Source organism: Pseudopipra pipra, chromosome 10 (assembly GCF_036250125.1).
Source record: "Pseudopipra pipra isolate bDixPip1 chromosome 10, bDixPip1.hap1, whole genome shotgun sequence".
NCBI classification, from domain to species: domain Eukaryota; kingdom Metazoa; phylum Chordata; class Aves; order Passeriformes; family Pipridae; genus Pseudopipra; species Pseudopipra pipra.
In genome coordinates this window covers 12,707,124-12,721,697 of record NC_087558.1, presented here as the reverse complement: position 1 = coordinate 12,721,697, position 14,574 = coordinate 12,707,124, and the positions used below count along the sequence as shown (strand labels likewise).

Sequence of the window (14,574 nt, the reverse complement as noted above, 5' to 3'; positions counted from 1 at the left end):
GTGAAATGTTTTGCACAGTGTGGGTGATCTGCCTCTGTCAGGCTTTTACTGATGTTTGTATTTTTAACCCAGCAAAACAGTGTTCCTTTTTGCTGCCACTCCATCATGTACTAAATGTTTTTAAATCTTTCCTTCCCCCAGAAAAGCAAGAAGAGAAAATGGCTTTGAAATTTGATTTTCTTTAAACACTGCATGCTATGAAAAATTAGTGTTGGCATCCCGAGCCAGAGTAGTTAAGAGGGTCATTGTTACTTGTTTCTGCTTCCATGCAGGAGATCTATGGCTATGATCTATGTCGCTGGAAGTTGGTGCTAGTTACTGTAGGAGTGATCTGTTCTGGTGGATTTCTCCTCCTCCTCCTCTACTGGATGCCTCAGTGGCGTGTGAAAGCAACGTGCAAAAGGACTACGCTCAAGGACTGTGAAGTGGTTCTGCTGAGAACAACTGTAAGTCTGCTTCTCCTGGTTTGCAGTTCTTTGGCATCCCTCTTCCTGCTTGCTGGAATACACAAATCCTTGCCTGCAGTGTAGACATGGTTGTGTTTTACAGCAGGGCAGAATTGTTGCTCCTTGGTGCTGTATGTAGGTTTGCTGCCTGTATGGGAAGACTGACAGCTGTTTGCAGCTGACATAGCACAAAGAAAGTCTTTAGCTTTCCATTTTAAGAATTAAATACATGAATGCTGTTGTCATCAAAAGTTACAGAACAGATACCTTTTTCATATAAGCTGATAATGTGGTTTGCAGGTTTCCCCTCCCTTGTTCAGCAAAGATATATTTGTTGAAATAAGGTGTAACTGTTGACCCCAGTGTGGTTTGATTTCAAGACATTTTTTTCCCTGCACAATTGCTATGTGTAGTCCCTGGTTATGATCTTGTGTTTAGTCCTCAGTTATCAGAAGGTGTGGGGTGGGTGCAGCAATCTCATAGTTCCTCCTACTACAGAGTAATTGTGAAGGCCCGAATATGTCAACCTTCAGGTACCAAGACTCATTGCTTACAAAAAGAGATCTTTTGTTGCAAAAAATATGCTTTTAGAATTGTGGAAAGAAAATTGTTCTTAAGGTAGCTGATACTGGGGATATGTTCTGTAATTATGGGTGGGCTCTGCTAATCTTTTGTCTGCAGTTGACACATTTTGCTACAGCTGTTGTAGTAAAATGCTGTTTAAATGCTGTTTCAACTAACTCATTTCCCCCCTCTTTTTAAGGATGAATTCAAGATATGGTTTTGTGCAAAGGTTCGCGTTATGCCTTCTTTGGGAGCCAATCCTTTACAGAATCCTAACCCTATAGTACACAAGGTTTCAAATGGCCATGCTGTTCATTTCTGTGAATCTGCTGCAGAAGAGAATAAAAACGATTTGAAAAAATATTTGCCTGTAAGTACACCTGCAATACTGTGCTTGCTAATTATCGAGTGTCTCAAGTACTGCTGAGAGTAAACACAGTACAGCACACGTGAGCTCCTACTTTTGTCTAGAAGGCTAACTCATTCTTTGGGTGGAACACAAATCTTCTCAATAACCTTTTACTGGAAACTCTGGAATGCTTGAAAGATTATGTTGAAAGAAAAGTATTTGCTTTTCAGTGAAGCTTTTCTACATTCACTTACTGTCTCTGCCCAGAATAAAGTCAGTCAGAAGAGAGGTGTTAAGTGGTGCCAGTTTAATATCTGTGTCTGTTGCCTTTGCAGATTCGTTATTTCACGCATCACAGTGTGAAGTATTTTTGGAATGATTCAGTTCAAAATTTTGATGTTGTACGGTAAGAATACTTTTTGCTTTTGTGTTGTGCTTCAAACATTTTTTAAAAGGTACAATAGAACATGCTGAAAATTGGTGTCATATTCTGAGCAGCTGTTTTAGGTCACTGAATCTTTGTCTGAACCAGAGTGAGCACAGGGAGATTTTAAGTCGGTGTGAGTTTGGAAGAAAGGTGTTCGTTTGATCTGCCTTGATCAAGCATGATTCCTGCAGGGTGACAGGCTGCATGCCTCTGCAGGCTTTTTGCCTGTTCTTGGAGTGCTATTTGAAAATCAGAGCACCTGTTTATAGTAGTAGTAGTTGTACTTCTATAAACTCTCAAAAAGTTTGCTTCTGAAAATTACATTACAAAAAAAAATTACATTTTTTGTGTTGCTGCTGAGCTGGACCCAAAGGGAGAAGGGGAATTCACCAAATATGTTGTTGCTCATCTTGGTGTAGGTCTGCTGCAAATGAAATGGAAAGTTATCAGCAATTAAAACAATTTAAAGAAATGATCATAATACAAGCATTTACAAAACTGAGCAATCCTCCTCTAGGAGGGTGGAAATGTCTCAGTTCATGTGTAAATAGTTAAAAGCTTTGTATGCATTTTTTATGTTAAGGTTCCCATGAATTACAGTGGTGCAGGTAGTGACACTTGTCATTTTGCATTACAAAGTCCTGTTTTCATGCCTATAGTGTTCCTAAATTAAACTATTCAAAGGGAACATTTCCCACAGATGAGATTAAGAAACTTTACTTGTCTGTTAAGAACAGGTATTGGAAAAAAATCATATGACTCCATGTGTTTAGAAAAAAATATTGTTCCTTAGCATTAAAGCACTGACTTGAAACTTGGCATTTGTTGGCTGTTTGACTGTGCCTTTTGATGTTCTTGTGATAACTCAGTCAATTTATAAGCCCCGGAAAAAAATCTCAGATATGCCTGTGAAGTTATGTGAGCATTTATTCAATCACATTCTTGCTGATAAGCCAAACTTTCATTTGTTTGATGTATTAGCCATGGCTGAGCCTGACCACTTGTTTAGTCAGGTACAGTAGCTGAGCTGGACATCGTTATTTAGCTATTGAATAATAAAGAGGAGAAAGAGCTGGATCTGAGACACTCTGGATATTGTTAGAGCACTAAATCACTTTTTCACAAGGTCAGATAAAAGTGCCAGTTTCCTACAACTTTTCTCTAAAGTGAATGGTCATTTAGTGAAGTACTGGATACCACATGCAAAATAATAGCTGAGCTTATGAATGATAAATAATCTGAAAAGAAGTCTTAAAAATTTATCCTTTGCCAAGATACATTTTCCTATTCTGCTCTTCAGTTTATTTGTATAAACCAAGAGTTGGTATTACCTAATAACATGGTAGAGAATCAAGTTAATACTTGAGAAGAGAGAGTATATGAGACAAAAGCCTTTAAAGTAAAATCTGTAAGGCAGGCAACACACTTGTACTTGTGATCTAAGCACAGTCCTGCATCATGGAGAGGATTCACTCTCTGCAGCTGCTTATACAAGTACCCAGGGACAGAACAGTTTGATTACATAATGAAAGATGTAGCACAACACAGAAGGGAGGCAAATTAAGATTTCTTGGGCAACTAATTCAGTTATGAGAGCTTGAGTTTCATATAATTGTTTTTATATTACCATCATATTAAGATCACTGTTTTAAACACAGGAAATGCAAGTGTAATTGTTCTTAAACTAAATCAGACTTGGTCACACAGCCAAAGAGGATGCAACTCTGACCTTGGATGTCTGTTTTGTTTTAGCTAGTGTCAACTGAGTCTCTGAGTGGGTTGATGAGTGCTTTATGTAATAAACTGTGTGCACACAGGGATTTCTTTTTTTTTAATGCCCTGGGAATTCAGTCTGTACCAGTACTGTAAAAAGCAGAGAACATTCTGCTAGAAGGTAATATTTTCCTGTGCATCCAAAGTATGTCCATGAGAAAATGGCTGGATATTGGGCATGATACTGTCTGATTTACTGAGTTTGGTAGTTAAAATGATCCCATAAGTGCAAACATAATGATGTTTCAGATGTGCTTGCTTATCTGCAGATCTTCTAAAGTACAGCATTCGCTTTCACAGCATGTAGAAAAGTCCTGTGAAGATGAGTCTTCTGGTGTTAAGAAAGAACTGAAAATGTAGACTGTACTTTTCCTGGTCATGGACAGCATTTTGATAGCAAGATGCTGCAAAGTAGCTGTGGTACAGATTTATTTAATAAATTGACTAATAATTATTTCTAAAATACTTCCATTACTGCTTAGAATCAAATGAAGATAATTTAAAGAAATACTAATGCATATTGATTGCTCACTTTTTAGAGGTCTTTGAGTACTAGTTATGCAAGTATTTTACTTCATTTTTTTAAGTGTGTCTCATTTTTGCTTGAAATAGGTATGACTATCCTACAGAGTAAGACATGCCAACAAAAAATCTGCTGATAATGTTTCATTGGTAACTGCAGTTCTGACAAAACCAGCTTAAAACGTAGACTTGGTTGTTTTATAATACAGTCCACCTCTTGGCAAAGACCTAACTCTTTTGAGTTACTGAAGACTTACTTATAAATATCAGGTTTCTTAAATAACTCATTGACTTTTTCCTTTACTCAGAGGTCTAGATGAGTCTACATTCTGCTCTGCAATTCACAATGAACACAGCACAGGACTGACAAAGGAAATGCATGATTACAGGTAATATTACAGTATTTGAGCTAAGAATTGTTTTTGTTCCATTACGTGTGCTCAGAGTACTAACAAGACTAGAAGGCAATAGAGTGAGCAGTGTTTGCAGATGGGCTGCTACACTTCTTCAAAGAAGGCTGTTATAAGTATGAAATCATTGTTTTTCTTACCTGTAGATTAAGTAGGAACTAGACTCTGATATTACATTGACTTACTTTTCTCAAGCAACACTGACCATGGGAATTGGATTGATTAAAGTAATTCAGAATATATTTCTGAAATTTTATTTAGTGCTTAACATTTTGAAATGGGATGATGGTACAAAAAGATTAGCTAACATTCTGTTTTCAACCACTTTGACAGGTGTACAGTGAAATTTGGCAGTTGATATAAAACAATGTAGTTATTTTTTCCACATAACTCACCTTTAAGCAGCATAAATGTTACCACAACATACTGTCATTGTTGAAGGGTGTGTATGGGTTCAGGGGCAAACAGACTGATGCCCAGTGGAAAAGTCCATCAGGAGTTGTTTAGCTGGAAAGGTTCTTGCTTGCCTCAAGCTGCAGATTGTTGACAGCTTGAAGGGAAAGCTGAGCAAGATCACTCTGCTGCTGCTTGGTTTCTTCTAGTGGTCATTGTGAAATAGGGGATGGTGTGCTAGATGGCTAATAAGGATTATCGGATGCCAGGAAGTAGCAAACCTGGCCTCAACTGCAACTAATTCCTGATTATTAGGAAGAGCAGGCTGAAGCTTCCCAGGTCTTAGGACTTTGAAGTGTGTCCCATAGCTTACATGGCTCTGTCTCTGGTTGGTTGGAGCTAAATGCATTTTCCACTTTTTCTTTAAATTATGATTGTCAAGAAATAACTTGGGGGAAAAGAATTACTGTTTTAATATGCTGCTTTAGACTAATGGTGTAAATATGCCTGTCAAGTAACGCAGATGAAGTGCATAGGCAGAGAAGAACCTAGTCTAGAAGAAAGGTCTTAAAATGTAATTTAATGGCATGTAGTTCAGGGATTTCTTAGTTCTTAATTGTGAACAGCAAGCTGGATTGTATGTTGTGATATTTATTGTTAGTATTCTAATTCATCGATACGCTACCACAACTAGAATAGTTTGGGTTCTGTTGCATTCCTGGCTGATTTTTTTGCAAATGAGACCTTCTTGGAGGTTAAAATATGGAAGCATCTGCTTGCTCATCATTTCATTTTCTGGCAGTTTGTGTCTTTTGCTACAGTAAAAGCCTTTCCCCTAAGATCATATTTTAAGGGCTTTTTCACATCACTGAGATTTAACCATCTTGGATCCCATCAGTGCTTAGTTTCTTGCTCCTCCTTTCATGATTTGCCTTTCTTCATTCTAAGAATAAAAGTAAGATACAGGACCTTGAAAACTGTGTCTAACTGTAGGGTAAGAGATAGCACTCGTTTGAGCTTAGTTTAATGAGAATCACACACTGGCTTTCAGAATGACATATTTAATAACATTGGACCTATACACAGCTTACAGGAAAGTCTTGTTATGAAAGAACCTAGAATTAAGTTACAGCTTAAATTGAAGTATAAAATAATTATCTTTGTATTGGAACGTCTCACTGTGTGAATGTTTTCTGATAAACACCTTTTGAAACAATATGATACATTAAAGGTGCCACAGATTTAGCAATATGTTATACTTTCCCATATTAGTGGAATTACTTTCACATCAGTAAGACTCCTAATAAAAATCTCACCTTTTTTTTTCTATTTTTCTTTTTTAATACAGAAAAGCATTCTATGGAATAAATGAAATTGCTGTGAAAGTGCCTTCCATTTTTAAGCTTCTGGTTAAGGAGGTAAGATCTTTTCTTTAACAAATTAAAGAAAAGAACTATATCATTGAAAAGTTACTGTAAGTGCAGTGACTATTGACTATTGGAAACCTTTCCTCAGAGCCCAGCACTGTAGAGCAAAATTATATGGATGATTTTTATTGAGCTCTTCATCCCTCCTTTGAGCTGAGGCTCTAAGAGACCTTAGCTGTAAACTCTTCAGAGTTCACAACCTGATGCCTTAGCAAGGACATTAGAAAACGTGTCAGAATTCTTGGAAAGGGTCAGCACCTTATTTAATTTTTTTAGTTAATTTAAGACATTAAATGACAGTGTTCTCCATGAGGAGCCCAGGTATCATATATTACAACATATGTGGTGTTGTTTATACTTCTGTTGGATTGGTTCCATTGTCTTTGTATTAGGTGGATTTGAATAACTGGCTTGTTATCTATGTGCTGTAATAATGCACAATAGAATTTTGAACAAAGAAACTCTCCAACCTGAAATAACAGAGTAAGAACTTGAGGTATCAGTGCATTCATGAATAAGAAATAGAAAATAACATCTCAATTCATTTAAGAATTATCACTGAAAGTGCATCAGGTGTTCCTGTCATTTTGCTTTGAAGTGTAGGGGAAAATGCATACAGTCTTCAAAATCTGCATTTGTGTGTATTATTTTAGTGAGAACTGTGCTTTCAAGAGGTCAAGGAAGTAGTGGAAAAGTGGGATCAGCTTGGCAGAACAGACAAAAATTATGTATAAAGAATTGAAATGTTTGTCTGCTTCATGGAGGATGATAATTCTGACTTTCTTCTGATGGAGAACCCATGTGATCTTTTGGTATAACTTCAGTGTTCTGTCACTCTTCTAGGTTCTCAACCCTTTTTACATTTTCCAGTTGTTCAGTGTGATATTGTGGATCACTGATGAGTATCACTACTATGCATTAGCAATTGTGATCATGTCTGTAATATCCATTGTTAGCTCACTCTACACCATTAGAAAGGTAAGTTCAAAGAAGAAAGATGCATCTTTTTGGATTTTTACTGATTTCCTTATTTTACTGTGAAATTGCCTACAAATCTTAAAGAATTTTTCAGAGTTATACAGGTAGAATATTGTTACACGTTTTCCCTTTTTGAGCTGAAAGAATTTGGATTTACAGTTTTCTTTGAGAGTGTTGCTAACTTTTCATGGTGATGAATCAGCAGGTTGGCCTCAGGTAACAGAAACACCACCCTACTTAAATAAAACCTGGACACAAGTTTATGTACTAAATTGTATTTGACAGAGGATTCTGTCTTGCATTGTTTGCTTCTGTTTGAAAAAGCCCAACAGAGCTGAGCACCGCTGTAACGTGTGGATGTGTTAAATTGGTCATTCAGTTTTCTTTGTAGACTTAGCTGTAGCTGATGGAAATCAAAGTAGTAATCATCCTTAAACTGCAATCTCTGAATTCAGACCAGAGGGGGGAAAAAAGCCCTCTTACCTTAATTCAAGTTCATACAACTACTGCAGCTTTCTCTTTTGTATGTGAATGACCAAATGTTTTTATAACATTTTGCATGACAGCATATATTTGCTTCCAGAGTGCTGTTTGAAGTAGGAGCCTGTACAGGTTGATGCACTCAAATTTTATTTGCCCATAAGTTTTCTAAATTATGTTCAAGAGAATGTTTTGAGTAACATTTTGTTGTTAAAGAATGTTATTACAGAATCTCATCGCTTCTACTTGTAGAGCTAGAATGTACATTTAGAAGAAGAAGACGACAAGCTATGCTTTTCAATAACAATCTTTTCTTCCCTTTGCAGCAATATGTTATGTTACATGACATGGTAGCAGCTCACAGCATTGTAAGGGTTTCTGTCTGCAGAGGAAACCAAGGTAAATTTCACGGGTGGTTTGAAAGGTTGAATTTAAGTTGTTCATAAAGTGTGAGTGTAAAGTGAGCGTGCATCTGTTCTTTCTTTGACCAGATTGAAATGCATGAGTTTCTTAGCAAAATTGCATGGGAAAAGGAGAAGTTGCAGAGTGGAATGTAGATAGCATAATCTGTTTGGGATTAGCCTTCTGGATGGTATTTTTAGTGAGCATCAGGTTTGTTCTAGATTAGGTGCTTGTCCTCTTCCTGTTTCTCGTTCTCTACCATTCCACTTACGTAACAACTTTCATTGTAGTTTTTTTCTTGACTTAAAGATGTGCATGCATTGGGTCTCCATTACAGTTTATTACCCAGCAAGGGCTGCACGTTAGTTTCTGGACTTCTGCTCATTTGGATACCACAGCAGTTAAAGTTGGTTGGTTTGTGGTGTGTGATACTGCTTTGTAAGACATACATTTGTGTTGGACTCGTGTCTTTTTACTGAAGTGACACTAGTTAATTGTTAATATCTCTTGTACAAGCTTGATTCCTTTCATTTGTTATGATGAACTATAGTCGTGTTTGTGATGGAATTGGGCTTATCAATGGCTTTTTCTGTATATTTTTAAAATCATTTCATGCCATTAATGAAATGTAGTCTTAATTGTCACCACCTGGATCTTGGCTGTGAGGATCTTTATCAGATTTTGTAGATGGTGGCTATTTTCAAGTAAACTTTTTTGCGTTTTAATTCTCAGAAATAGAAGAAATCCTTTCCACCGACCTAGTGCCTGGAGATACCATGTTGATTCCATCTAATGGGACAATTATGCCCTGTGATGCAGTACTTCTCAGTGGTACTTGCATTGTAAATGAAAGTATGCTAACAGGTAAAGTAAGCTTGCATGGCTAAATGTATTAGTTTATACTTGTGTTCATGCTTTACTTGCAGTATGTACTAGCAGAAGTGGATATGTTTATTTTGCTTGAAATGTGTCTGTTCTTGCAATTATACATACTCCTAAATACGTATATACTTGTGTTCTGCTTATCTGCAACAGCAACCTGGTGCTGTTTGGCAGTCCAAGTATGGTTTCTTATTGAAAAGATGTCTTTGTGATAGTTTGCCTTCCTGCCTTTTCACCTGATGTAATCAGTGCAGTTTGAATTCTACAGCATTGCTTCTTCAGAAAATTTTTGCCCAAACTTTTTAGCTTCTTCCAAGAATGAGGGTAGTGAATAGAATTATATTTAAAACCACAAATCATTATCTCGAGTTGTGCCTGCATACGCTGAAACCAGGGACCTGATGTGTTTGAAGAACACATCAGCGAGTAGGATGGACTTTGTATTATTCCTAGGATAATCTGCCCAAACTGACAGCCTTTAGAGGACTGTAGTTCAGAGATTGTGTTTTATCATGTTCAATTTTTTTGAATATACTTGAACCTCTTGCTGCTGCTAGCAACTGATAAAAATGGATTGCAGCCCTAGCTTGAGTGCACTTGGTCACCGAAGGAGCCGAGAGTAATTTTCTTCAGCTTCTAATTTTTCTGAGTAAAGATGCCGTGATGCTTTTCAGCAAGATAAGGAAGCTTGTCCTGTTTCTTTCAATGAACTGTATTTTACACCTATGTGATTTGAAGAGGCACAAAAGCTGTATTGATGAATAAGGAATAGAGTTAAATAAATAGCATTTGGGTAAGAAATCCGGTGAGCTGAGGCTAAGAGGTGAGAGACTACCTAATAAAATACTGGAAGGAAGATTGCTCCCATAATCTGCCTCTGTGCTGGCGAAGTGAGATTATATTGTGTTACTTGTAGTTGTGAAGGATAAAATGTCCTTCTTTGATCTTGCTTAGAGACTCTTCTTCCATTTAAGGTGAAAGTGTTCCTGTCACAAAGATTAATCTGCCGAATCCTTCAGAATATCCAAAAGCAATGGGAGATGAACTCTACAGTCCTGAAGTGCACAAACGGCACACTCTGTTCTGTGGAACCAATGTCATTCAAACCCGGTTCTACACTGGAGAGTTGGTCAAGGCTCTGGTAGTGAGAACAGGTACTGATTGCTAAGTTTGTCACTTGTTAATGTACTACTCCCTTTTGTAGGTGTATGTCAACTGGCTGATACTGCTAAGCTTGGATAAAGGAGTATGCCCCAAATAATTTGATAAATGTCTTAAAACAGTGATGGAACTAGATGGTCTGGAGAGTATCAGTGACAAGCAAGAAAGGGATCAGTCTTCATCAATTTAAAATGTATTTGAATGCATTTTCAGGCCCTTTAGATGTCTTCTGTGGTGTGTTGGTTGAACTACGCGGAAAAGGTTTGACATACCATTAGATTGGGGGGTAGTGGGGAACAGCTGATTTTAGTGGAGTCTTCGACAGTGCCAAATGTTCTTCTTTACCCACAGTTTTGTCAAAGCACATGGCATTTGTGTAGAAAAATTAGTTTCATCTCTCTGTCTACAGAAATGCTTATTCATACTAATATGTAAGGGATTTGGGGTTAAATAATACAGATGTTTTATTAAAAACAATTGCACAGGCTAACACAGTTGTGGGATTCTGCTTTACAAAGATCATCTTAAGAAAATTAGTACAACATAAATGAACGCCAGCTACAATCCAAGATACAATAGAATTGGATAGAAGAAAATGTTGACTAGACTGCTACTTAAAGCAAGTTTTCCACCAGATTACTTCATCCTAATTAACCTCTTCTTTCTCTGGTGTCTTTTCTTGACCTTCTGTTAGTCTATTTTAGCAGTAAATATTCTGATTATTTTTTTTTTTACACTGAACTCATTGATATATTTCTAGGGGCTTTTATTAGTCTTTTTTTTCAAAGAAATATTTCTCTTCCCTTGAACACATCTGCCCTTTAATAATGTCCATCTCAACTTGTTTTGTTTCTTAAATAAGAAATTTCATGAGCGCAGCCTGAAGTGCAGGTACAGCTGGGTGATCCCCAACAGCAACAGAAATGAACTGAGCTGCTGGAGGTGTATTCCTTCTGCTCTGCAGGAAGGATAACACTTTGTTTTTGAAGTTTGATACCATGGTCTGTAACCCTTACAAGGAGAATTGTAGCTGCTTCCAACATGCTGAGTCCTAGTCCCCTGACATCTGAAGTCATGTTTTTAGTCTGCTCTTTGCCTGTGACAGTGAGTTGGCTCCTGTTGTAAACAGGATGAATTGAGCTCTGTGGACTTTGTTCGGGTTTTACATATGGACAAGTATGCTTTTCCTGCTATGACTGTATATAGAGAGAGGAGCAAAGTGATATAAAATCCTTTGTTCTTCTGTCTGGTTTGCAGGGACAGCTTTTAGGTAAGTAGGGAATTTCCCTCTCCACAGAGCTGGATAGATGTCACAGCACTTGTAGCTTCTTGTTCCTAAGATATTTGATAGTAAGAACAAAAGTAACCCTTGCATAGTGACATGCAAGTAAAGATCCTTTTATCTGAGGGAGGGCGATGACTCAAATTGAAGATAATAGAAAATGTAGTCCTTAAAAGAATTCTGGGAGAGCAGAACTCCATCTGCTTGTGTGCAAAGGCATGTAGTCCTAATCTTGTCATAAACCAGGATATATGATGGATCTGCTGGGCCTGTACTCACAGTACTCTTCAAGTTAAGCCTTTAACATGACATGTTTGATGTTACAGCTGAAATACACATAAAATACTGATGAGCTAAATGTATTCATTTTTTTCGTTCTGAAACTCAGTTCATGAATATGTTAGTATGTATGTCATTGTGGCTTAAAATGTAAATAATTTAAAATTGGTTATTTTGTTTTAGAGAACAGAATTGTTCACTGTATGTCCAATGTGTTCTCAAGGACACCACATTTTTCTTTTCTTTTACTGTTTTACCCTGATGTGTTGTAGCCTATGTGGCTACAGAACCTTCTGCAAAACCATTAAAAAAATCAGAAGTAGTTCTTATTTTTTTGTTGAGTACTATTAAATTACAAAGCATTTATGACTAAGTACATACAGACATGCTGAACTTCTCTGAACAGGCCTGTGGTTTGCGTTCTGCGGTAGCAAATTCAAAGCCTGGAGGCTTCATGCCTTGTTCCTCTTGCAATGAGCTGATCCACCTTAAGACTGATGCAGTAGATGCTTTGTTCTTACAAATCAAGCCTTCAGAACAAAAGATAGTGTTTTTCCCTTGCTTTTTGCTGGCAACTAAGTTCCAGCAGAACTTAGTAGAATCTAAGTTCTACTTAGAATCTTGTATGCCACATATCGGGGTGGAGGGCTCAGCCTTTGCTGTGGTGGCTTGCAGACTGAGTAGCTGTCACTAATGCCAGAAGACCTGACATTGATGTTGAGGTTGTAATAATAGACTTTGAAGTCTAAGCAGATGGAGAATGTTTCGGGCATACAAAATTGGGCCCTGGCGTTGGCTTCTTCACAGGTTGAGGCGAAGGTTCAAGGAAGATCTTGGAGTATCTATTGGTTGTTTGACTGTAAGACCCTTAGAAGGGTAGTCACCTAGTTTAGGTGTCAAAATGTGATCAAGAGGTGGATTTCTCCAAAAGATGACTCTCTGCACTGCAGTTTGTTTCTGAATCTTTCATTCTGGCTGTCAAGGAAATTACAGCGACTTTCCATTTACGTATGTGATGTTGGACTCCAAAAATAACTTCATTTTCTTTTTGCAAGAACTGGCTTAATTAGACAATAAATATACCAACTGTGAGGGACAAAATGCAGTACAACAAACTCTGCCATGCCAAACCATGTGAGGGTTTACTGCTGCTGCAGAAAAAGGGTTTGTTTGCATCAGCTCATGTCCTTGCCATAGGAGAAAAGCACTTAGTATGATGTGCACGTACATTTTTGAAGCACCTTAATTACAGTATTGCAAAACATCTGTTACTGGATATTGAGAAACAGTCATAATGAAATTAGTAGCTTAAGGGTTTTATTGAGGTTTTTAGTGTATTTGAATAGCTTTGCTGTTGTTTATACTTTTAGTAACTAACTGCTTTTTATTTCTAGGCTTTAGTACTGCTAAAGGACAGCTTGTTCGTTCCATACTTTATCCAAAGCCAACTGATTTTAAGCTCTACAGAGATGCCTATTTGTTTCTTCTGTCTCTGGTGGTGGTGGCAGGCATTGGATTTCTTTACACAGTTGTCAATAGCATCTTAAATGAGGTATGTTTTAATTTCTGGTCCAGAACTGCCTTATTTTAGAAAAGGGTTGACTATGACTTCCAACACACTTCAGATGCTGAGAAACAATTTGATTAAGTGGAAATTTCTTTGCTTTATTTTGTATCAATAGAATGAGAAAAACAGGGTTACTGAGAACAAAATGCATCACAGAAGCAGAATTTGTATATATTACAGAGAAACTTGAGTTTACCTCAATTTCTGTTGACCCAGCTACTAGATTTTTATCTTTGTTATACGTAAGATTGCCATCTGACTGATATTTAGTTGGAAGAAATAGGATACAGCACATCTAAAGCATGCTGCAAGCAAAAAAATCCTTGTCAAGAAATTGGTAACTGGTAACCTGATAACTGTAAGTTTTTTGGTTTGTTGGGTTTTTGTTCCCCTCTCAAAGTTCGTCATTGTTCAGTTACTATTTTAAAGTAATATATTTTCAGAGGGAAAAGTGGAAATGTGAAGTTATGGGCTGTGGATAATTTAGGACCGGATTAGTGTGGTTGCTGATGGTGGGTGAAGATTGTGCGAAATGTCTGGGCAATCCAGAACACGCTGTACTGGGCTTTGCTCTTGGTGACACTTCAGTGGCATAGTGAATCTTTTAAGCAGTGAGATCTTGTTCATTAACTCTGAGCTTTGTTGCAGGTTCCAGCCCATACCATCATCATCGAGTCTCTTGACATTATCACTATCACGGTGCCTCCAGCACTCCCTGCTGCCATGACTGCTGGCATCGTTTATGCACAAAGAAGGCTGAAGAAAATTGGCATCTTCTGCATCAGCCCACAGAGGATAAATATTTGTGGCCAGCTGAATCTTGTGTGTTTTGATAAGGTTAGGTAAACTTTGGAACTTTGCCATGTCTTACAAATGGGAATTTGTATAGACAAAAAAGGAAAATTACTTTTCGTATAAGTTAGGTCATTTTTTATCTCTTAGCTTCCAGGTATTCAGTGTTTGCCCTCTAGTAACTCTCTTAATTTATTCTTCTCTAAAAAGTTGTTATAATAGAGATGCTTTCTTATCTCAAGACTCCCAACTCCCAGCTTACTACTGGCACCCCAGAAATGTGGGAGTTGAGGTTTCTTAAGAGCTTTATTTAGTACACAAGCTTCTGAAAAATTGAAGTGTGAAGTCAGACTTGTTTCTTGATTTCATTCATTTCAATGAAAAGCCAAGACAGCATACTTTGTTAGTATTCCTTAATAAAAACATGAGTGAAAGACAGT

At 37.3% G+C, this 14,574-nt stretch overlaps 1 protein-coding gene across 6 annotated transcripts in view; it reads left to right on the top strand.

Moving 5' to 3' along the window:
* The window catches only part of ATP13A3 (ATPase 13A3), a 52,883-nt gene that overhangs the window by 20,301 nt on the left and 18,008 nt on the right, over positions 1-14,574 (top strand). For all 6 annotated transcript variants that reach the window (XM_064666275.1, XM_064666272.1, XM_064666276.1 and 3 more), the window contains 11 exons: positions 273-446; positions 1,210-1,380; positions 1,695-1,765; positions 4,390-4,470; positions 6,233-6,302; positions 7,155-7,289; positions 8,096-8,168; positions 8,904-9,035; positions 10,028-10,207; positions 13,170-13,327; positions 13,991-14,179. In XM_064666275.1, the coding sequence (XP_064522345.1) occupies positions 273-446; positions 1,210-1,380; positions 1,695-1,765; positions 4,390-4,470; positions 6,233-6,302; positions 7,155-7,289; positions 8,096-8,168; positions 8,904-9,035; positions 10,028-10,207; positions 13,170-13,327; positions 13,991-14,179 (1,434 nt within the window). The remainder of the gene's footprint in view (positions 1-272; positions 447-1,209; positions 1,381-1,694; positions 1,766-4,389; positions 4,471-6,232; positions 6,303-7,154; positions 7,290-8,095; positions 8,169-8,903; positions 9,036-10,027; positions 10,208-13,169; positions 13,328-13,990; positions 14,180-14,574) is intronic.